The sequence below is a fragment of the Rhinolophus sinicus genome, chromosome 13 (genome assembly GCF_057876585.1).
Source record: "Rhinolophus sinicus isolate RSI-liver-muscle chromosome 13, RSI-T2T, whole genome shotgun sequence".
Taxonomy (NCBI): domain Eukaryota; kingdom Metazoa; phylum Chordata; class Mammalia; order Chiroptera; family Rhinolophidae; genus Rhinolophus; species Rhinolophus sinicus.
Window position 1 is genome coordinate 38,949,742 of NC_142513.1, and position 22,810 is coordinate 38,972,551.

Sequence of the window (22,810 nt, forward strand, 5' to 3'; positions counted from 1 at the left end):
CCCCTAGAATATATTCCGAAACGGGGGAGACATAAACCTTGTAGGTACGAGGAGGAAGCCTATACCCAGTGGTAAGGAAACGGCTTTCACAGTCACAGTTTTTCCCCTGTAGCCATCAATGCAGATTGCTGGTCCTGGGAACAGTTCTGGATTCCCATAAACGAGACTGCAGTCGGCGCCAGTGTCAACTAGAGCCAAAACCCTCTGTACATTCGAAGGGGACCAATGTATGGACAGTTCCACGTGGGGCCTCCGGTCCCTGCTCGTACCCTCTGACCGGGTACCTTGGCCCCACCCCTAATCAAGCTGCGAGGGGTCGGCCTCAAGCGGCTGCATGAAGTCCTGGAGGGACACAGGTCGCGCTTTCCCAGACTCCTCCTTTATGTTTCTCCGGAATTGTTGTTCCGGACGCAACTGTTTCCAAAGTTCCAGCAGGAGTGCATTGGGTTGTCGGTCTATTTTCTTCCTATCGACCCCTGCTGCCACGAGATCACGCCACATCTGTGCGCGTGTTACTCTCTGAGGCCCGCGACCTCGCCCCTTTACCTTTGATTTGGGCTTCCAGGTCTCAACTGTGCGGACCTCCTGTCTTAACTTCCTTCATCTCCGGCTTTCAACATCCCCTAGGGTGGCCATGGCAGTTGTAACTTCATGGATCCGCTGCCCTACATACGTTGTAAGAATAGCAACCAAGGATCCAAAAGCACTCGCAGGTGCAGTATCCAAAACCAGATCTCTCATGCTGACAGTAAAAAGCTCGTCATCTGGGCCCTGCATGTTGAGGTTAAAAATAGCATGTCTCATACCCATTTCACGGATTATTTGCGTAAGTTCTGTATATGACTGCCATTGACTCACAGTGTCTGGCAGCTCGCCAGCCTGTTCCCATATGGTGCGTACCGCAGCAGTGAGCCACGCCATTAGAGAATGGCTGCCCTGGTTGTTGGCCAATCTATGGCAGTTTTGTAACCTTTGTCACAGGGACGGATGCACTGTCACGAAGGCTAGCTTTTCCATCTCGCCTGGGGAGCAGAGAATGCTGTCTGCTCCCTCATTCCATAAACGTAATAGCCAAGCCAAGACTGGCTCTCCAGGGCGCTGTCTGTACTGCCTCCCTAGCTCCTGCAACTCAGTGGGAGTGTAAGGGGGGTAGGTTGTGAACTCAGTCACAGCTGGGTTGCCCAGCAACGCCCCCAGGGCCCAAAGGTTGCTCACAGTTTTACCCTTTGCTTAAAGATTGGCTGGGCTTGGGGGTTGGGAGCTACATTGTCTCCACTTGCTTCCTCCACCTCTGCCTCAGAGTCTCCACCTTGGGGCCCCTGTTCTAACAGGCGGACCTGGGCTTCCAGCGCTTCCAACCGGGACACCTGGTTCGGCATCCGGGCCATTTCATTAAGCCCATTTTCCGTGTTGAGACTCAAGGCCTTGAGGAACATCCAGCCCACGCGGCCGGCTGTAGCCTTCTCCTCCTCTGGCAACCGCTCAGCCAGAGCCTGCAGGGCCCTCTCCACACTGGCCGGAGAGCCGTCCATGTCCTCCCACCCCTCCTTGGGGGTCCAACTCCTGAGAACAGTGGCCACTGGACACCATACACTGTGTGGGGGCCACACGTCCTCCTGCCCAGAGTCAGACGCCATTCCTACCTGGTCGGAATCTTGCTCACCATGCCAGGTGTCTGAGTGGGTGGAGGCCTCCTTGTAAGATGTCCACCACCCTCGGAGCTTAAGGCCGCAGCAGATCAACAAAAGGAGGACACCGCCTTCTATGGCCAAGAAGGTGGTGTGCCAGCTGGAGGCTTGAGTCTCCCAGGCAGACTGCGCCTCCCCTTCCCGGTGTCGCTCCTCATGGGCCTCCTGAGACTGTGTTTTCACACGCACAAACTGCTCCACCAGCCTTCAGAGAGTTTTGGCCGGCGCCATACCCTGCTCGCTGCGCCATTTGTCGTGCGGGAGACCCTGCTCGCTGTGCCATTTGTCGTGCACGGAGGCCTTCTCGCTGCGCCATCTTTCAGGCGGGGCGGCCTGCGGGGTCTCTGCTCCCGCTCCCCACACAAGAACGCAGGATATGGTGAGGCCGAAAAGGAACACCCACGGAGTCATAGGTAGGGGAGTCATACCACCATGGTCTCACTGGAGGCTGGGTTCACCGGACGTGTGACCTGCCGTCTGCCTTTCCGCCAACCGACCGACCGATGACTCTCCTCCACTCTCTCGACTCTGTTCCTCTCTCTCTCGGCCCTCCTCTTCCGCTCTCTTCGGCTCTGCTCAGCTCTTCGGCAATCCTTCGTAGCCGCAGCAGTTATATCAGCGGCCAATCGGCTAACCGGCCACAGCCGACGGCCAATCAGCCACAGCCGGCGGCCATTCACCACCCGAGCCAGTACCCCTTCACGTGAGGCCGAGAGACTGTAAATTACTCTCTGGGGCTCTGTCCCCACAAATCTAAAATTCGAGCCATTTATCACCACCCAACTGGAAACATGGGGACTCCAGCTCAGGAGCCTGGGAACTGATGTTCATATAAAAAGTACAAAAAATAATTGTACTTACAAGTGTTAAATTCATATGTTAAATGTTTTCTTAAAAAAACCAACGTAGTGAATAACTGACCTTTCCGCAACACCAGTCAATGTCATTTAAAGTAACTTCTTACGCTGGGAGGGGTCCTGGTGCTGGCTTCGTGACCTGATAGCGATGCAGACATGAATTTTAGGTCACTGTGGTCCTCCTCAATGGACATATTTGGTGGTGGGGGGAGGGAGGGAATGAGGGTGAAGGAATTCTGCTTTGCCTGAGAGAACAATAAAGTTCTTTACCACCCTGATTATTTTAGCATTTGCAGAGGGTGAGGCCCTTGCTTACCACCAGCAGGCTCCACTTTCAAACATATCAACAGAGTAGTCAGCAAATACTGAATCAAAGCTGAACACAAACACAAAAAAGGAAGATCATGAGACTATTATGAGCCAAAAACCCATGCAACTGGCAAAAATTATATGCCAAAAATTTTTATAACTTCATACAAATAAAAGGAAAAAATACACGTGTGTGTATTACCAATTTTATTCAAGTGGGGTAGGAAAAAGAATAAATTAACAAACAATGACATTGTAATAGAGGCTGAGATGGTCTGTTTTATGTGTCAGCTTGTCTAGGCTTCAGTCCCTAGTTATGCAAACTAACACTAACCTTGGTGTGGCTGGAAAGTATTTTGTAGGTATGATTAAAGTTCATCATCAGCTGACTGTAAGGAAGGGAGATTATCCTAGGTGGTCTGGGTGGGCCTGATGCAATCAGTTGAAAGGCCCTAAAGGCAGACATGAGATTTCCCTGGAGAAGAAATTCCCCTGGTGGGCAGCATCTTCAGCCCGTGCCTGAGAAGTTCCAGCCTGCCCTTCCTGACACCTGCCCTGAGGATTTTAAACTTGCTCAGCTAGCCCCAACAATCACGTTAGCCAATCCCTTGCAATTATCTTTAAAAAAAAAAAAAAAAAAAAAAAAAAAAAAGGGCGCAGCTCACAGTGGCCCATGCAGGGATCGAACCAGCAACCTTGGTGTTATCAGCGCCATGCTCTAACTAACTGAGCTAACCAGTCACCCCCCTCCCTTGCAATAATCTTTTGATAAACATCTCTTACTAGTTTTTCTTCTCTGATTGAGCCCTGACTGATAATGGAGGCCAGAGATTTATGCCTAAAAATTATGAGGCCCTGAGTTGTACTGAAAACATTCTACCAAATCTGCACAAAATATTTAACTCCTATGTTTTTTTTCAACATTATTGGTTAATTTTATTTTGATTTCTAAAGGCATTCCTCAGTACACAATTGACAATGAAATCAGTTTTCTACTTTACAGTACTTAGGATGCTCCAAAAGCAGGGTGATCTGTGCTTTAAAAGCCAGCCAACTCAGGCCCGAGCAACTAAGACAGGGAATTCCAGAAGTATAACCAGAAACCAGAAAGTAAGCCTAATTTTGAGCTAATATTCAGACTTGTGGACACAAAAAGAGGGAATCATACTTCCAAATATCTGGCCTGATTATTGCTACAATTAACTCTTTCACTGCATTAATTGTTTTCAAGTTTTTTTTCAAAGTGTGTCAGAAAACCACAAAAAAGCAGAAAGTTGATATTTTGATTATTTTATGAATTTAATAACAATTTGAGCTGCTTTTTATATAAATGACATTATTTTTATGTGTAAAAATTTCCTATTGTTATTCATTCTTGAAAAACACAAAAATATAGAAAAATGTACATCTGCTTTCCTAAACTTCCTTTCTTGAAGTTTCCATCCGCAGTCAGATGATGGAAATATTCATTTGGATATATCCGACCATTGCAGCAAAAGGCTTTTAAAATAATGGATCTCTCTAAGACTAAACAATAAAGAAAACCACTTACAGCTTCACAGTTTGATGCAGCAAGTGAAGAGGTAGTCTGTGTTTAGGATGTTGTGGGAAAGCACAGGATTTCATTTTATTTTGAAGAGTAGCTGTTCCTCTTTCATTGTACCTCTCACACTCAGTTTATGTTTCCACCCAATCAGAGCTACTCATCACAGTCATTCTCCAGATGACACCTCAATATGACAGATTAAAGGCCATATCCTTTCTATTTATAAAAGTCAAAATAATTGGTCAGTAAAGTTTTCTGAAGAAACCAATTCTATAGGTAATTTAAAGGGTCTTATTTTCAAGTAGAGCAGCATTTAAAGCATATACCTTTTCAGACTTTCCTGCCTTTGGTGGTCTTTGGTCTTGTGATTTGGGGAGGCACCATGGATAAACTGCTTTAAATGTAAAGTTCATTGTAAATGGAAATTTAGGAGTTAGTTATACCTTGTGCTTGGTATAGCAGCAGACTCCCCTGATGAATTTCAAATTAAATACTGTTACTTAAATAAAGTGCTGTACACTGGGAAACAGAATTCCATATGAAAAACTAATATACAAGGTCATCCTTGTGGTATATATGAAAAATTTACACTTTATTTTCCCATTTTATTACCTCAGTAGAGCAGTAGAGGAGCATTTTTCTTTACTCAGTAGAGATGACGGCAGCAGGGCCCCATCTCTTGCTATATTGGTCCATTGACATAGTATGTGGTTGACCTACCCCCAAACTCTCACTTCCTCTGACCTCCTCAGAAAAACTTAGCTTTTCTGCCTTCTCTCATGCCATACTATTGGTTCTCAACATAGTTAAGCATGAGGCCATAGTCCAACCCTTCCTTTTCTATGGGGACTACAGCTATGCCCATCTTTAAGTATTTCTTCTTCAAGTAAGTTCTTGGCTTGTTCTCTGAATGCTACAAGACAATATTAGAGAGTAGTGGGAAATAAATATAAATTTAAGGATCTTTTGAGGAGGTAGAGGGAAAGGAGAGAAAGATATGTACTATAATCTCTTCTTACTACACAGTCTGCAAAGATGGAAGAGACAATAAACTAAAAAAGCTTACCAAGAAAATCAGGAATAAAAGTAAATCTCCCCAACTGTGGCAACAGAGCTTCAGAGTAAACTTGAAAAACCTGTATCTTAGACTCTTAAATGATTGTTTAAAATCTACCTTAGGAAAAGAACTAGGATTAGTACGTGGTTTATCTGCATGTATATAGACAGAAGGAAGATTATGTTCCTTTTTCAAAGTTCAATTTACAAGTGATATCTTGACTTACAGCATTATTACAAAATACAATTTTACTGATGTCAACTTTTAAAAAACAGCAACATTATGATCACCCCAGCTTGATTTCTTTGCAGTTGTCCTGAAGATGTAAACAGTTGTTGAATAAGTATATAACAGAGGGATTTTTGCTTTCTATAATATGGCTGTGATCAGTAATGGCCAGCATGTACACCAGCCAGCAACCCATCAAGATGGCAGGACCCTGAAATCCCAAAGGAAGCCTGAAATGTCCTAAGAGGGACAAGCGTGATGGCTGATGATCGCACGTGGACACCTTCAGATCTCCTGGTGCCATAACGAATGAGATGGTGTTATTGTCGGTTCCACAGTACAAAGAGGACTGGAGCATTGTGCGGTGAAAGCCAGCAATAGTGCACGATGCTGTACTGCATGTAGCCCAGAAAAAAGCCAAATGCCACGTCCGTGACATTGTGCCCCCCCAGCATGACCCTGGAGAGGCCCAAGATGAAGGCCCACAGGACCACCAGCACTCTTAGTGGAATGGCCAGCACCAGGTGGTTCAAGATGAACTGCGACACCAGGGCGGCCGTGGTGGCATGGCCTGAGGGGAAGGAGTACTTGTCCACTGACAGGGTGACAAACATGTCCACCTGGTTGTGGGCTGGGCAGCGCCTGTGGACCAGCCCCTTGAGCAGGGCCACCAACAGTAGGGCGAAGAGCAGGTTCATCAGCATCTCGCGCCCGGCCCATCTGTCGCTCCTGGACCGGCAGTAGAGGGTGCTCAGCGGTCAGGGGATGCCGTGTTCAGAGATCTCCAGCAGCTTCATAAGTGGCCACACGCTGCCCCAGGACGAACTCGGCCCCGCGCACACCCCCAGCTTCTTGGACAGCCACAGGTCGATGGCCAGCAGGGAGCGCAGGGCGATGCCCAAGGACGGTCCATGCGGTCCTCCTCGGGCAGCGGGGGCGGGAGCACCTGCGAGGGGCCCTCTCCTCTCCTGGGGAAGAAGTAGCGGCGGTGCACCGGGCTCTCTGACACGCGGAGCCGGGCGCGCGGGTGCTGAGTAGGGACTGCAACTCCAGCCTGCTGCTGCTCCTGCCGCCGCCGCCCTGGGCCGGGCTGCCGGGGCTGCCGCTCCTGCTCGAGGCGGAGGCTCCCAGTGGGTGGCCCTCGACAGTCCTCCGGAGGCGCGCTCGGCATTGCGGCGGGCAGCCCGACCCCAGGACCCCACTGGCTTAAAAGCTTAATTCTTATGTTTTAAAACCACTCCAGAATATTGGAGAAAATAGAAGGTTGTAACATTGTGAGCCTAGCATTACACTGGTTCCAAACAAAAAACAAAATAAGTGTATGTCAATTTCACTTATTTAAGAGACATTAAGAACTCCAAACAGATTGAAATGAAACCCAGGAAAAAAATTCAGTAAGAACATGTTATATTTATCCCAGCAATAAAGGCTTGATTCAAAAACATACTATCAATGTAATTCACTAATGGGAAAAATAAATTTATATCAATGGGTGCTGAAAAATCATTAACATATAGTTTGATTCCTGATATCTTAGTAATTTAGAAATAAGTGGAAACGAAAATGGGCTACTAAAAAATTTACAATTATATATGTCATTCGTATTGCACGTATTTCTATTATATAGTGATGTTCTAGACCTTAGAATATATTCTGCTTCTAGCGCACATAAAGAACTTCTCCAAATCAGTAAGAAAAATATAAGGAACTCAACTGGCCAATAAATATGTGAGCACTCACTCACCTCGGTGGTAAGGAGGCAATAGCAAACTCTAGGCCACTGGAGCCCTGTGGGGACATGGGATGAAGCCAGAAAGGGAGGAAAGCTCCTCTAAGAGGAGCAGCCGGACCCTGGGAGGAGATGGCCAGTGGGTCCAGATGCAGGGAGGACACAGTGGCCTGAGCCCCCAACCACTGTGCATTCAGTTGATTGTCACTCCCGAGGATCAGGCTGATGCACCTGGGGCCCTGAGCACCGATTACAGGGTCTGAGCTGAGCCTGTAGTGTGGGGGCTCAAAGGTCAGCATCCTGCTCCCCTCCTGGCCTCCAGGTACTGGCTGTCTGGTAGATATGGGCAGCTCCCACCAGATCTCCTCCTTCAGCTTCTGGCAGTTGGGTCAGGAACCTGTGCAACTGTCAGGAACCCAGATGCCCTTTCAAGGTGGGGCTGGTTGCCTGGCTGTAGGGAGAGTGGGCAGCAGACAGGGCAACAGACCACCTCTGGCCATTAGCAACTTCAGGGTCAGCCTCACCTGAGGTCTAACCTTTCCTGGGGTAGTTCTCACCTGGTGACTGAGCTATAGCTGTCAAGGCACAGTGGGACACTGACAGGCAGTCCTCCTCTCCAGCCCTTCACCCCAGGGGTGGCCGAGGGTTTGTTGGCTCTCTCCTTCTGCAAAATCTCCTTTCTTGCTTTTACAAGCATTGATCCCCAATAAGCACATATCCTCTTCCATCCCAAATTGTCTCAGCATTTGCTTCTGGAGAGCCCAGCCTGGGACAAGCTCCATGGTAAAGAGTACTCGTGTCTCCTGTGTCACCTTTGACCATGAAGGAGGAGGGAGATGTCTCCCCATGGATTCCAGTTTGTCCTCACTCACCTCCACTTCATGCCCACCTTTTCTTCCACAGTGTGGCCCTGCTGAGCTATGACTCCGGGTGTACGACCAGCCTCGTGACTCCCACAGCTGCATACGGTCCCATTCCTTTAATGAACCCCTTACTCATCACTTTTAGTGGTTATGCTTCCTTACCAAGCCCCAGTACCATGTCATTAGGAAAAGAAAAATAAAGCTTCATAAAGGACAAGAAATAACATGTACTTTGAAATTGGAAAGGCCCTTCCTGAAACATGTGTATTTAATTTTCCTGGAAACACATAGTTCAATGTTTATATAATGTTTTTTCTAACCCTGTTGGATTTCATCCGAATGTTCCTGGATTTGAACCTGTGTTCTTGCATCTTAAATAGTAAACTATCGATTCACGTTTTAAATGAGGTTTGATTCTAAAGGAGTGAAATTCAAGTGTGATTTGTGCCGGCTGTGGGCTTTAGTGAAAGGAAAGAGCCTTAGTATGGATATTACTTGTGTGCTTTGCCTCTAGGGGATGGAGGGCAGGACCGACCCTCCACCAGAAGGTGTGGAAAACCCAAAGAAGAGTCAAGATGTGGTTCCTGCACTCAGAGTATGAAAGTTACTGCAAGAGCTCTGAGAGGCTCGTTTCTGGAACCCATGGGTCCTCGGGGCCCTCCCTGTTCCCTGAGGCCTAGGTAAAATCTTCAACTCCAGACCCTGCTCCCTGACCAACTCCAGAGTCTATGGGTGTGAGCCACAGCAGTCTGGTGCTCTAAACCACTTTCTAAGTATGATGGCCATTGTTTCATTTCACCTTTTAAATCTCCAATCCTTTTCAGTTTCTCTTGCAGCCAACCCTGAACCAGGCTATCTTTATATCTGGGAAAGGTCGTCCTGGCTAAGTGAGGTTGACACAGTGCAAACCACCCCAGACACCGAACCAGACAATCACACTCCATGGTTCTCTTCAGACACTGCTTACCCTTGCAGAGTGCCCCCAACACAGACTGCCAAGGTTCTGATCAGGGGAAGCCAGTGCCGGTGCCAGACTCCACTGGGGGCTTAGATTCCAGAATCTGGACCTGTCCTTCTTACAGACAGTCATGGGAAATAAAGCAACAACCTCAACGAAAATTGTTATTTATTGTGCTAAATTAATTAGTCTAAATTAACGACTATTCTAGTTATATACGTTAACAGAAACAATTCAGGGACTCCATCACTTTATCACCCAAAGACTGAAATAACAATCTGAAAAAAAGAAATAAATCAAAATTACACATTCCTGCAAATGGTTTATTCAAAGCTTATTTGTTACCAAAGAACACACCATAACAATAGGGATATTGATGAGTTCAACATAAGAAAAAAATTTATTTATTTATTTATTTTTAATTAAAGTTTATTGGGGTGACAATCGTTAGTAAAGTTACATAGGATTCAGGTGTACAACTCTGTATTACATCATCTATCAATCCCATTGTGTGTTCACCACCCAGAGTCAGTTTTCCTTCCATCACCATATATTTGATCCCTTTACCCTCATCAACCACCCCCGTCCCTCTTACCCTCTGGTAACCACTAAACTATTGTCTGTGTCTATGAGTTTTTGTGCCTCATTTGTTTGTCTTGTTCTTTTGTTTTTGGTTTATATATAACATATCAGTGAAAACATATGGTTCCCTGCTTTTTCTGTCTGACTTATTTCCCTCAGCATTATACTCTCAAGATCCATCCATGTTGTCACAAATGGCCCTATTTCATCTTTTCTTACAGCCGAATAGTTTTCCATTGCGTATATATACCACAACTTCTTTATCCATTCATCTATCGAAGGACATTTTGGTTGTTTCCATGTCTTGGCTACCGTAAATAAAGCTGCAATGAACACTGGAGCATACGTGTCTTTATGGATAAATGTTTTCAGATTTTTTTGGGTAGATACCCAGGAGAGTGATTGCTGGGTCATATGGTTATTATAGTCATACTTTTTTGAGGAACCTCCACACTGCCTTACATAGCGGCTGCACCAGTCTGCATTCCCACCAACAGTGTATGAGGGTTCCTTTTTCTCCACAGCCTCTCCAACACTTGTTACTATTTGTCTTGTTGATGATAGCCATTCTGACTGGGGTGAGGTGATATCTCACTGTGGTTTTAATTTGCATTTTCTCTGATAATTAGTGATGTTGAGCATTTTTTCATATGTCTATTTGCCATTTGTATATCCTCTTTGGAGAAATGTCTCTGCAGGTCCTCTGCCCATTTTTCAATTGGGTTGTTTGTTTTTTTTGTTGTTGAGTTGCATGAGTTCCTTGTATATTTTGGATATTAGCCCCTTATCGGAGGCGCTGTTTGCAAAAGTCTTCTCCCATTCAGTCGGTTGCCTCTTTATTTTGTCGATGGTTTCTTTTGCTGTGCAGAAGCTTTTAAGTTTCATATAGTCCCATTCGTTTATTTTAGATTTTACTTCCATTGCCTTTGGAGTCAAATTCATAAAATGCTCTTTGAACCCAAGGTCCATAAGTTTAGTACCTATGTTTTCTTCTATGCAGTTTATTGTGTCAGGTCTTATGCTTAAGTCTTTGATCCATTTTGAATTAATTTTGGTACATGGTGACAGATAGCAGTCCAGTTTCATTCTTTTGCACGTGGCTATCCAATTCTCCCAGCACCATTCATTGAAGAGGCTGCCTTTCCTCCATTGTATGTTTTTAGCTTCTTTGTCAAAAATTATCTGTCCATATTTATGTGGTTTTATTTCTGGGTTCTCAATTCTATTCCATTGGTCTATGTGTCTGTTTTTCTGCCAATACCATGCTGTTTTGATTATTGTAGCCCTGTAGTATAACCTAAAGTCAGGAAGTGTGATACCTCCATTATTGTTCTTTTTTCTTAAGATTGCTTTGGCTATTCGGGGTCTTTTGTGGTTCCAAACAAATCTGATGATTTTTTGTTCTATTTCTTTAAAAAATGCCATTGGGATTTTGATGGGGATTGCATTAAATCTGTATATTGCTTTGGGTAATTTGGCCATTTTAACTATATTGATTCTTCCATCAATGAGCATGGAATGTCTTTCCATTTCTTTGTGTCTTCTTCAATTTCTTTTAAAAATGTCATAGTTTTCAGCATATAGGTCCTTCACATCCTTGGTTAAGTTTATTCATGGGTATTTTAATCTTTTTGCTGCAATTGCAAAAGAATTGTTTTTTGTATTTCTTTTTCTGAGATTTCATTGTTAGTATATAGGAAAGCAATGGACTTTTGTACGTTGATCTTGTAGCCGGCAACTTTATTGTATTCGTTGATTGTTTCTAATAGCTTTTTGGTGGAATCTTTAGGGTTTTGTATATATAGCATCATGTCATCTACAAAAAGTGATAATTTAACTTCTTCATTCCCAATTTGGACACCTTTTATTTCTTTCTCTTGCCTGATTGCTCTGGCAAGGACTTCCAACACTATGTTGAAAAGCAGAGGTGATAGGGGACAGCCCTGTCGTGTTCCTGAACGTAGAGCAAAGGGCTTCAGTTTTTCACCATTAATTGTGAGATTAGCTGAGGGCTTGTCATATATGGCCTTCATTACGTTAAGGTATTTTCCTTCTATACCTATTTCATTAAGTGTTTTAATCATAAATCGATGTTGTATCTTGTCAAGTGCTTTTTCTGCATCAATTGATATAATCATGATTTTTGTCCTTTATTTTGTTTATGTGATGTATCACATTGATGGATTTGCGGATGTTGAACTATCCTTATGCCCCGGGGATGAACCCCACTTGGTCGTGATGAATAATGTCTCTGATGCATTGTTGTATTCGATTTGCTAGAATTTTGTTTAGGATTTTTGCATCCATAGTCATCAGAGATATTGGTCTGTAGTTTTCTTTTTTTGTGTTGTCCTTACCAGGTTTTGGTATCAGGGTAATGTTGGCCTCATAAAATAGGTTAGGGAGTACTGTCTCTTCTTCAATTTTTTGGAAGAGTTTGAGCAGGATTGGTATTAGATCCTCTTTGAAGGTTTGGTAGAATTTACTATTGAAGCCATATGGTCCCGGACTTTTGCTTTTGGGAAGGTTTTGGATGAGTGATTCAATTTCGTTACTGGTGATCGGTCTGTTTAGATTTTCCAGTTCTTCATGGTTCAGCCTTGGAAGGCTATAAGTTTCTAAGAACTTGTCCATTTCTTCTAGGTTATTGAATTTGGTGGCATATAGTCCTTCAGAGTATTCTTCGATGATCCTTTGTATTTCTGTGCTGTCCGTGATAACTTCCCCTTTTTCATTTCTGATTTTGTTAATCAGTGTCTTCTCTCTTTTTATCTTAGTGAGTCTAGCCAAGGGTTTGTAAATTTTGTTAATCTTTTAAAAGAACCAGCTCTTTGTCACATTAATTTTTCTATTGTCCTTTTGTTCTCTATTTCATTTCGTTCTACTCTGATTTTTGTTATTTCCTTTCTTCTGCTGAGCTTGGGTTTCACTTGTTCTTCTTTTTATAGTTCTTGAGGTATAACATGAGGTTATTTATCTGGAATGTTTCTTGTTTCTTGAGATAGGCCTGTAATGATATAAATTTCCCTCCTAAAACTGCTTTCGCTGCATCCCCAAATTCTTGGTAAGATTTATTTTCATTGCCATTTGTTTCTATATATCTTTTGACCTATCCTCTAAATTCTTCTTTGACCCAGTCGTTCTTTGAAAGTATGTTGTTTAATCTCCATGTATTTGTGTTTTTTCCTGCTTTCTTTTTGCAGGTGATATCCAATTTCAAAGCCTTGTGATCAGAGAATATGCTTGGTATGCTTTCAATCTTCTTAAATTTGCTGAGGCTGATTTTATGTCCCAATATATGGTCTATCCTTGAGAATGTTCCATGTACACTAGAAAAGAATGTATAGTCTGATGTTTTAGGATGAAGTGCTCTATATATGTCAATTATGTCCATTTCATCTAATGTGTCATTTAGGGCTGCTATTTCGTTATTTATTTTCTGTTTGGATGATCTATTCATAGCTGTCTATGATGTATTTAAGTCCCCTAGTATAATTGTGTTTTGGTCAATTTCTCCCTTTAGTTCTGTTAGTAGTTGCTTGGTATATTTCAGTGCTCCCTGATTGGGGGGCATAAATATTGATGACTGTTATGTCTTCTTATTGTATAGTCCGCTTTACGTCTATGAAATATCCGTCTTTTTCTCTTGTTATCTTTTTCACCGTGAAGTCTGTTTCATCTGATATCAGTATGGCTACACTTGATTTTCTCTGGATACCATTTGCTTGGAGTGTCAATTTCCACCCTTTCAGTTTGAGTCTATGCTTGTCCTTGTAGCTGAGATGTGTCTCTTGGAGACAGCATATGGTTGGGTTTAGTTTTTTGATCCAATCTGCTACTCTGTGCCTTTTTATTGGTGAGTTCAGTCCATTTCCTTTTAGGGTGATTTTTGATATGTGAGGAGTTCCTGTCATTCTATCTTTAGTTTTCTGGTAAGACTGTGTCTCCATTGTTTCTTTGCCTTTCTGTTATTGTCTGTTATTTCTGTGTGGTGGTATTCTATGATGTTTCCCTCTGTTTCTTCTTGTGTTACAGTATATATTTCAGTTCTGGATTTTTTTTGAGTAGTTAACCTTAAGTTTATGTAAAAGAAAGTTTGATATTTAGAGTACTCCATTTTCTTCAGCATGCTTACTTTCTCCATTCCCATATTCCGGTTCAGGCCTTTACTCTCCCCCTTTTTACGTTTTGGTTGCCACAAATTGTCCCTGTTGATGGTGGTCGAATAGCCTCCTTTAGTATTTCTTGTAGTGCAGGTCGTGTATTAGAAAATTCCCTCGGCTTCTGTATGTCTGGAATGGTCTTTATTCCTCCTTCATATCTAAAGGATATCTTTGGTGGGTATATTATTCTTGTCTCATAATTTCTCTCTTTCAATAGTTTGAATATTTGGTTCCACTCCCTCCTGGCTTGTAGAGTTTCTGCTGAAAAATCTGATGATAATCTAATGGGCTTTCCTTTGTAGGTTACCGTCTTCTTTTCCCTGGCTGCCTTGAGGATTCTTTCTTTGTCGTTGATTTTAGACAGCTACAATACAATGTGCCTTGGAGAAGGCCTGTTGGGATTGAGGTAATTAGGTGTTCTATTTGCTTCTTGGATTCGAGAATCCAGTTCTGACCACAAGTTTGGGAAGTTCTCATCGACAATTTGTTTGAATATATTCTCTGTTCCCTTCTCTCTTTCTTCTCCTTCTGGTATGCCCATTATTCTTATATTGCTCTTTCTGATGGAGTCTGAAAGTTCTTGTAGAGTTCTTTCATTTCTTTTAAGTCTTAAGTCTCTTTCTTCTTCCATCCGTGTCATTTCCAGGTTTCTATCTTTGATGTCACTGATGTTTTCCTCCATCTGGTCAACTCTACTACCTAAGCTGGTTATTTCATTCTTAATTTCTTCTATTGAGTTCTTAATCTCCAGAAATTCTATTTGGTTCTTTTTTTAAAATTTCAATCTCTTTCGTAAAATGCTCATGGTGTTCTTTGATTGTGTTTCTGAGTTCATTAAACTGCCTTTCTGTGTTTTCTTGAATCTTGTTGAGTTTTTTCAGAACTGCAATCTTGAATTCTCTGTCATTGAAATCACGTATTTCCATATCTTTAAGTTCCTTTTCTGGAGACTTTTCACTTTCTTTCTGAACTGTCTTGTTGCCTTAGTTATACATGGCAATTACTGATTTATTATTTCTCTTCCTAGACATCTACAGTAGTCGCTCCTGCAACACAACAGGTTGATAGGAAGAGGTCTTTCTTTTGTTTTCCAGTACTTGTTGGTAGAATGTTTTATTTTTTCTCCGACTGCAGCCTTTTTTTTTTCTCTCTCACACGGTAGTGCTATGTTTTCTCTGCACTATTCCAGCTTCTCACACAACGGGGGGATTCCCTTGGAGATGGGCTTCTCCTCTGTTAATAGTTCGTCTAGGTCAGAAGGCGCAGTGTCCGTGTTGGTATGTGGATAGCTTTTGAAGTTCCAAAGCTCTTCCTGCACCAGATTCAGAGCGCGTGTGTTTCAGCAGCTCTGTTTACTCCTGCAGGGATCCACCCTGATAGGTGGGGCCAGGGGCGGGGTGAGTTGTGAGAGGTGGCCCAGAGCAATGGCAGCCACCACCACCACAGCCGGTCCAGCTTCCACAGCTCCCTCCCCTTTGCCGGAACTAGTTGGGCTGCGAATCTGTGTCTGTGGTCCACAGATCTCAGAACAGCAAATATTCGGTTGTTTTGATCTGACAGTGCTAATGTTCTGTTTCTAGCACCGGGGAAGGTGGGGGCAGGGTGAGCTCTGGGAGGATAGGGAGGGTGCGGCTAGTCTCAGTGCCTAAGGCTTCTGTTCTCTCTTGGCAGTGAGGGCTTAAACCACCGTTTTCAGCCTTCTTCCCTCAGTCTTTTCTCTGAGGTCTCTCCCATGAGCGTTGGGTTCAGCCATGTTATATGCTGCCCCCTCAGCCCTGTGGGCTATAAATGGAGCCCTAGCAGTCCGAGTTCTTCCCTCTCCCGCAGCTGTGATAGTTCTGGGATGCCGGGAGCTCGGAGCACTGAGCTAGGTCTGCGTCCTGCTCCTGTGCAGGTCCGTCTCCGCACTTCTCCCTTTTCTCCTCCCCCGCTGGCGTGATTCGCCCACCTTTAGGTGAATTCAGTAGTGGACCTCTTCATCTTGCCTATCCACTGTGCAGGGAGTCCTTTGTGGTTATAGTTGTTTGATTAGTTGTAAATTCCAGGGGAGCTTTACAGAGGCTCACCTCACGCTGCCATTTTGATGACGTCTCTAAATAACTAAATCTTTATGTACTAATTTAGAACTTCCTATGAGACATTTTAAGCAAAAGAACAAGATGCAGAACAGAGTGTGGTTTGCTACTGTTTGTTTTAAAAGAGGGGAAAGAGTATGTATGTGTTATCTATATACTTCTGTATACTCTGTATATGTACATATGCATATATTATATACATGTGCTTACATAATCCTATACTATTTTGGGAAAGACACAGATGACACTGGTATCATTGGCTGCCTCTGATTGGGGAAAGTGGGTGGTTGTGGGACATAGACAGGAGGGAGGTTTTTCATTACATAATACTTTATACATTTTAGCATTGAACCAAGTATAGTCAGTTGAGAAATAAATTAAAAATTAAAAGAAAGAAAAATATAAACCATTTAAAAACATAAAGTTCATCACCATCCAGGGCACATTAGGAAATACCCATGATGTACCGGTAGCTTACACTGTCATAATTATAAAGAAAAACAACTTACTGAGTTCCTCTCAACCTCAAATACACATTTCAGAAAGAAATGAACAAAGAATAGCCAGAGCTGGATGGGTTCTTTAAGTGAGCCCCGCAGAGGCCCTCGGGACTAATAGTCATCCAGGCTGCTCTTAGCAGCAAAGAGCGAGGTAATGAGGCCATCCCCAACTGTCAGAGCCAGGTCATGGGCTGTCTGGCCTCTCGTATTCTTCTTTTGGATGCTTGCATTGCATCTGTGAAGGGAATGAGGATGAATAGAAGGACTCAGGCACTTGGACCTCAGGGCCTGGCTCTTCCTTAACAGGAAGGCCAGTCTGGAAGTCTCCTGGCCCCACACGCCCCCTTCCCATACCTGTCCCTAAGAGGCACCATGACCTCCACTCTCAAGGGTGGCTCTACCCTGACACCTTTTGAAGGGCTCTGTGATTTCAAATGTTCAATTGCCAATCCTGGCCATTGGTCCCCATTGCATCAGAGTCCTACAACCACATGTGTTAAAGGGAGCAACATTTTCATTGTGTGTTTAGAAGCCCTTCATGCCGGAGCCATGGTGGGATGGAGGGTGGCCCCCATGCATTGGGACAGCTGTTCAGGGCCCTCTGAAGTCATCCCCGGTCAGCAAGGGGATCACTGTCACCCTCAGAAGTCTCCCCCAGAGACCAGGGAACGTACCGCAGTAAAGCACTGACGCACTCCCTTCCTGCCAGGCCAAGCAGAGTTGCTTCATGAAGAGCTGTATTTCGGAGGCTGTTTCCGGAAAAAAAAAAATCATCTCGGCTAAATCCTTAGTTAGCACCATCAAGCAATTAGAGAGGAAGCATATGACCAAAGGGGCCTTAGCTTCACCCACTGAGTTACCTAACTAACCTGGGGTAATCTCCTGAGTCTCCCCTGTCTGCCTCTTCTCTTGGAGGGATACTGTGAGGGTGGGTAAGCTCGGCTATTAGATAGACAGTGAAAAGTGTATAAACACATTCTTTTTTAAAGTGAGACACCCCACAAGGATGTGGTTTGTAGTTGACTTAATAAATGCTAATAATACTATTTTAGTAAATTTCCTGCCAGAGTTTATGGAGTATGTTGCACATAGTCTTACCCGTGGCTTAGACCTCTTGGGCATTGTCTATATGATAATAACCTTTCAGGGTTCAGGCTCCCATACTTGTGTAGGAAAAATGACTTTGGCTTCAGTGAGTTTAGCCTGTATGATATGCAAGTAAACACCAATCTTAAAATCCAGAGGGTAGGCCTGAGAGTTCATATAGAGCGTATTTTATCGCATGGCAGACTGTCTCTCCACCTTGCCTGGTCAGGTTTAGCCCAGAGAGAGAGTGATGGTGGATGGCTGAAATGAAGGATAGTACATTACCTGCATTCTAGAACTCACGAAAGGCTCCTGATCAGAAGTGGCAGGAGTGTTGGAATGTGGAGTCATGATTAGAGTACAAATGGGATGAGGAATTGAAGTTCTTCATTCTCGCAGCCCCTGCTGTTTCCCTTAATGCCACCACCTCATCCCCTGCACCTGTAATGTACCTGTAGCCACAAATTTATCCCAATAGAGAAAAAGTATGGTGGCCTCTTTTCTGAAGGAGATAAACGAAGCATCTGGTGAAAACTAGGCAAGCAATTGCTATGCCAAGGGAAGCCTTCCACTTGTCCCAGCCGGAAAGCAGCTTCACCTACCTACAAAACTCCCCAGTTGCAAGCTCCACTCATGTACACAGAATCCCCACTCATCCAGCCTATTCCCCATTATCAAACATGGATGGACAACAAAGGATCACAGGCATCTGAGAAAAACCTGTAGCATCAAAGAGGAACACTGAGATACACCAACATAAGAAAGTTAAAACAGGACGAAAACCTAACAGGTATCCTCAGAATGACTGAACACAATAGCAAACAAAATCATGAGGCTCTGAAGAAGAAACAATCAGAACAAAAAGTAGCTCTTAGAAAGTTAAAATATGATTGTTGAAATGAAAAGTATTCAATAGAAGGGTTAAGAAAATCTCTTAAAACAGAAAAAGGGAGGGGAACACATCATAGGTTGTGTAGATGCCTGACCAATGAGCTGTACACCTGAAGCTCAAGTGGAATACTATTGAATGTCAAATATATATATATATATATATATATACACACATATATATATGGTCCACCATCCAACTTACAGAAATTCTAGGAGAGAATAGAAAAAAACAGAGGAGAAAATTCCAGAGATAATATGAAAAAATGCTCAAGCGCTCAATATCACTAATAATTAGAGAAATGCAAATAAAAACCACAATGAGATACCACCTCACTCTGGTTCTATCATCAATGGCTATCATCCAATGGCTGTCATCAATAAATCAATAAGCAAGTGCTGGTGAGGGTGTAGAGAAAAGGGAACCCTCGTGTATTGCTGGTGGTATTGCAGATTGGTGCAGTCACTATGGAAAACAGTATGGAGGTAACTCAAAAAATTGAAAATGGAACTGCCTTATTCCATTCTTGGGTATCTATCAAGAGAAATCCAAAACACTAATTCAAAAAACTGTATGCACCCCTATGTTTATTGCAGTGCTATTCACCATAGCCAAGACATCAAACAACTGAAATACCCATCAGTAGATGATGGGATAAAGAAACTGTGGTACATTTATACAATGGAGTATCAGCCATAAATAAGAATGAAATCTTACCATTTGCAACGATGTGAACAGACCTAGAGACTATTATGCTAAGTGAAATAAGTCAGATGGAGAAAGACAAATACCATATGATCTCACTTATAAGTGGAACCTAAATAACAGCATAAACAAACAAAACATAAATAGACTCAGAGATATAAGGCAAAAAACTGATGGTTGCTAGATGGGAGGGGGCTGGTGATGGGGGAGAAGTTAAAGGGATTAGAAAATACAAATTAGTAGTCACAATACTGTCACAGGGATATGAAAGACAGTTTGGGAAATATAATCAACTATGTTGTAAAGATTTTGTAGGGTGTCAGACGGGCACTGGACTTATTAGAGAGACCACTGCATGGATTGTGTAGACAAACGCCTGACCACTGCACTGTATACCTCAAGCTGAATAATACTGAATGTCAACTATAATTAAATATATATATATGTCTGTGTGTGTGTGTGTGTGTGTATGCAAAAAAATTGTACACAGTTTAAGAAAGGAAAATCTATTAAAATTGTAATACTCAATATATACTGATAATAAAAGATGAATACAAGTCATGTTTGACTTCTGTAATTACAAGAGGTGTTCATAGTGCTTACCATCAGTGTCCAGAGACTTCTGATTATGGCAAACTACTGCTTGAGCAACGTTGACCAAAGAGCCTACTTGTATACATTTTTTTGGCGCCCCCAGTATATATATGGTCCCAGGATGTGGAGTATAGGGAGCACAGGTAACAGAGTCAATGGAATTGTAACAGCTATATACGATGTCAGACGGATAGCAGACTGGAGCAGGTAGGTTATCATTTTGTGAGGGGTGTAACTATTACATTGTTTTATACACTTGAAACTAATTTAAAAAAAGTAAGCATATGCTATTAGAAGTTGTGAGATGGAAGGGGAAAGAGAGGTAGTGGTAAATGTTGGGAGCACTAATATAAGGTTATATGCACTTATAAACAAGGCAGTCAAGTAATACCAATGAAAGATGATGGTCAAAACATAGACAGGAGTTTCAACATATTATTCATACTTATAAGAGTAATTAATAAAGGAACCAAAATTATTAATAGAATGATCAAAACATGAAGGTGGGGATAGAAGTGATCAGGTGGGGTCAGTGAGCCAAATCATCATCTGTCAAATTTAACAAGAAATTTATTGTTTGTTCATTGCTATAATTCAAGCTCAGACATTCTCGCAAAGGCACACAAAACACACAACAACAATAATGAACACCACTCAGCAAGACACCGCCATACATCGACACGAACACAGCTGTGAGATACTGATACACCAAGGTTATGAAACCTTATCAAGCTGTTTGTAGAGTGCTGCCAATGTCAGTGATGGTGGCAAGTTTGCACACTTAATTGTCAGACCTTGTATATCGTTTTCTTTCTGCATTAACTTCATGAGTATATTTCCACGGGACTCTCTTTTCTTATGGGCCTTAAGAGTTCAGATCATGATGAAAACATTGCTTAATACCCCAAGTGCTAAGGATCTGTCAGCCCCACAGTATTATAATTCATAAGTTAACAAAATGCATCATCATTTCTAAAAGCTACTAAAATTTAGGCAATCCAACAGTCAATTTTAAAAATTTTGTTTTACCAAGATTTGGAAAACAGAAGCAGTTGAGTCTCTTATTAAGGCCACAGTGGGTTTAAGTGGTTCTTAAGTGGATTAGATTGAACAGGGCACACATATAGACTGATTCTGCTGCAGCAGAGCCCCTGAGCTGTCAACTGGCTGTGACATGGCACCAGAACTCTCCTTTCATTGTGTTTCACTTACGGTCCCCACTGCTGGTTGATGTCTGCTCCTCTCTGCACGAGAACCGGGATCACTTCATGGTGCTTATTGATCACAGCCACGGTGATAATGGGTCGGTCTTCATTATCACAGCAGTTAGGATCAGCTCCCTGCAGCATATAAAAAAGGACAAACTTGCCACAAAACCCTGCACTCAGCAGCATCCAATCGCCATCCAATTCAGCAACAAACATCCCCGATGGAACTAAACTGCTTTAAATCCAAAGAGAAGAGAATTAGGAATGCTGAGACCCAACATATAATAGACAAAGCTGTCATGTCAGTTGGGCGATAAAACTTGTTACCACACCAGGAGAGGCATGCACTCAGACAACCTTGCTTCTTTAGGAAATGTAAAGGTAATATGGTGTCAAAGACCAGGGAGTCTGTCCACCTTCATACACGTTATTTAGGGTCATGGTAACAATTCATGTAAAACTTTGGACTGGCCATTTAATCCATTCCCAGGCATTTTTAAATTAAATGGCTCTGCGATTATCATAATATTGAACAAAACTTCCATCTGAAAGAGACAGAGGTGAAACACAAGCTGAAATCCTTAGAAACTTGTTCTTTGGTTGCACTTACTTCATCAAGCAATTGTTCAATCACAGAGACTCTTCCTTCCCCAGTTGGTCCAACTTCCTTCAGCAGGAGTCTGTTTTCGAGCTGCAGGATTATATAGAAGTTTGTCATCTCCACTGCCACAAAATATTTTTTTTACTGTCCAGTCCCACTTGTCCAGGCTCAACCCTCAAGGCAAATGTTTCCTCTCCAAGGTTAACTTCTAAGCCCTAGGGCCAGGTGAACATGAGAAAGAGTGTGTGTGTGGGAGGGAGGGGGAGCGAAGGGGGAGGGTGGTCTTCAACAGCCAGCAGCACAAATAAACACATCTGAGGTAAATCTTGCTGGTCTCTGAAACCCTACCTTGGGGAAGGACACCACATTCACATTGCCTTCCCCCGCCTTCTTCTGCTTCCCCACCCTACTCTGGTTCAAGCCGTTGTTTCTCAGTCTAGTTGTGTAGGACACAGCTCTCTGGCCCATGCTGGTGTTATGAGCCTTGTACTCCCCCAGGCTGAGGTAGTTGGTCACTGGTTGACTGCTCACAGCAGCTCGCGTCTCCACTCACGCTGGCCACTGGCCACTCCTGGCAGCCCCCAGCAGCCCCCAGCAGCGCAAGCCCCGGACCTCTGGCTGCTCACAGCAGCCCAGCTCCAGGGAGAGCTGTTGTTCACAATCTTAGCTGTAGAGGACGCAGCTCACTGGCCCATGTGGGAATCGAACCAGCAACCTCGGCGTTAGGAGCACGGTGTTCCAACCACCTGATCCACTGGGCCGGCTCACATTGTTTTATATTATTAAGGGATGCAATGAGAAACGGCAACAAAATTCAGAAGCCCATACTAGTTTTATTATGAATATTTCTAGGAAAAACAATCAGGTGAATCCTAAAATTTACATGCTTTATAAAGTCTTCAAAGTCAGCCAAAGTATGCCAGTTCAGAGAACATGCTCACCTGAGGCGTGAGTGAGCCAATAAAGTAGACCTCTTGCTTAGAAAAAAATAAAAAGCTCTCATCTATCATCAGGAACCTGAAAATTTTATCTTTCAACTTTTCAAAATGCAATGAAATTCATCTTTATATAATCTTTCTTTACATACAAAGGATTTCAAATGCTGGTTACTGGAAGACTAAAGGAAGCAGTCTAGAAAGCAGGAGACATTACTTTTAAAGGTTTCTGCCACT

At 43.1% G+C, this 22,810-nt stretch overlaps 1 protein-coding gene and 1 pseudogene across 1 annotated transcript in view; both read right to left on the minus strand.

Moving 5' to 3' along the window:
* Positions 1 to 6,005: 6,005 nt before the first annotated feature.
* Positions 6,006 to 8,379, minus strand: LOC109434035 (polyisoprenoid diphosphate/phosphate phosphohydrolase PLPP6-like; annotated as a pseudogene).
* Positions 8,380 to 9,630: 1,251 nt separating this feature from the next.
* The window catches only part of DZANK1 (double zinc ribbon and ankyrin repeat domains 1), a 96,520-nt gene continuing 83,340 nt past the window's right edge, over positions 9,631 to 22,810 (minus strand). The window contains exons 18-21 of the mRNA XM_074317623.2: positions 21,648 to 21,728; positions 21,042 to 21,169; positions 17,230 to 17,304; positions 9,631 to 16,790 (exon numbers count right to left, since the gene is read on the minus strand). Coding sequence (XP_074173724.2) covers positions 16,667 to 16,790; positions 17,230 to 17,304; positions 21,042 to 21,169; positions 21,648 to 21,728 — 408 coding nt within the window. The 3' untranslated portion in view covers positions 9,631 to 16,666. The remainder of the gene's footprint in view (positions 16,791 to 17,229; positions 17,305 to 21,041; positions 21,170 to 21,647; positions 21,729 to 22,810) is intronic.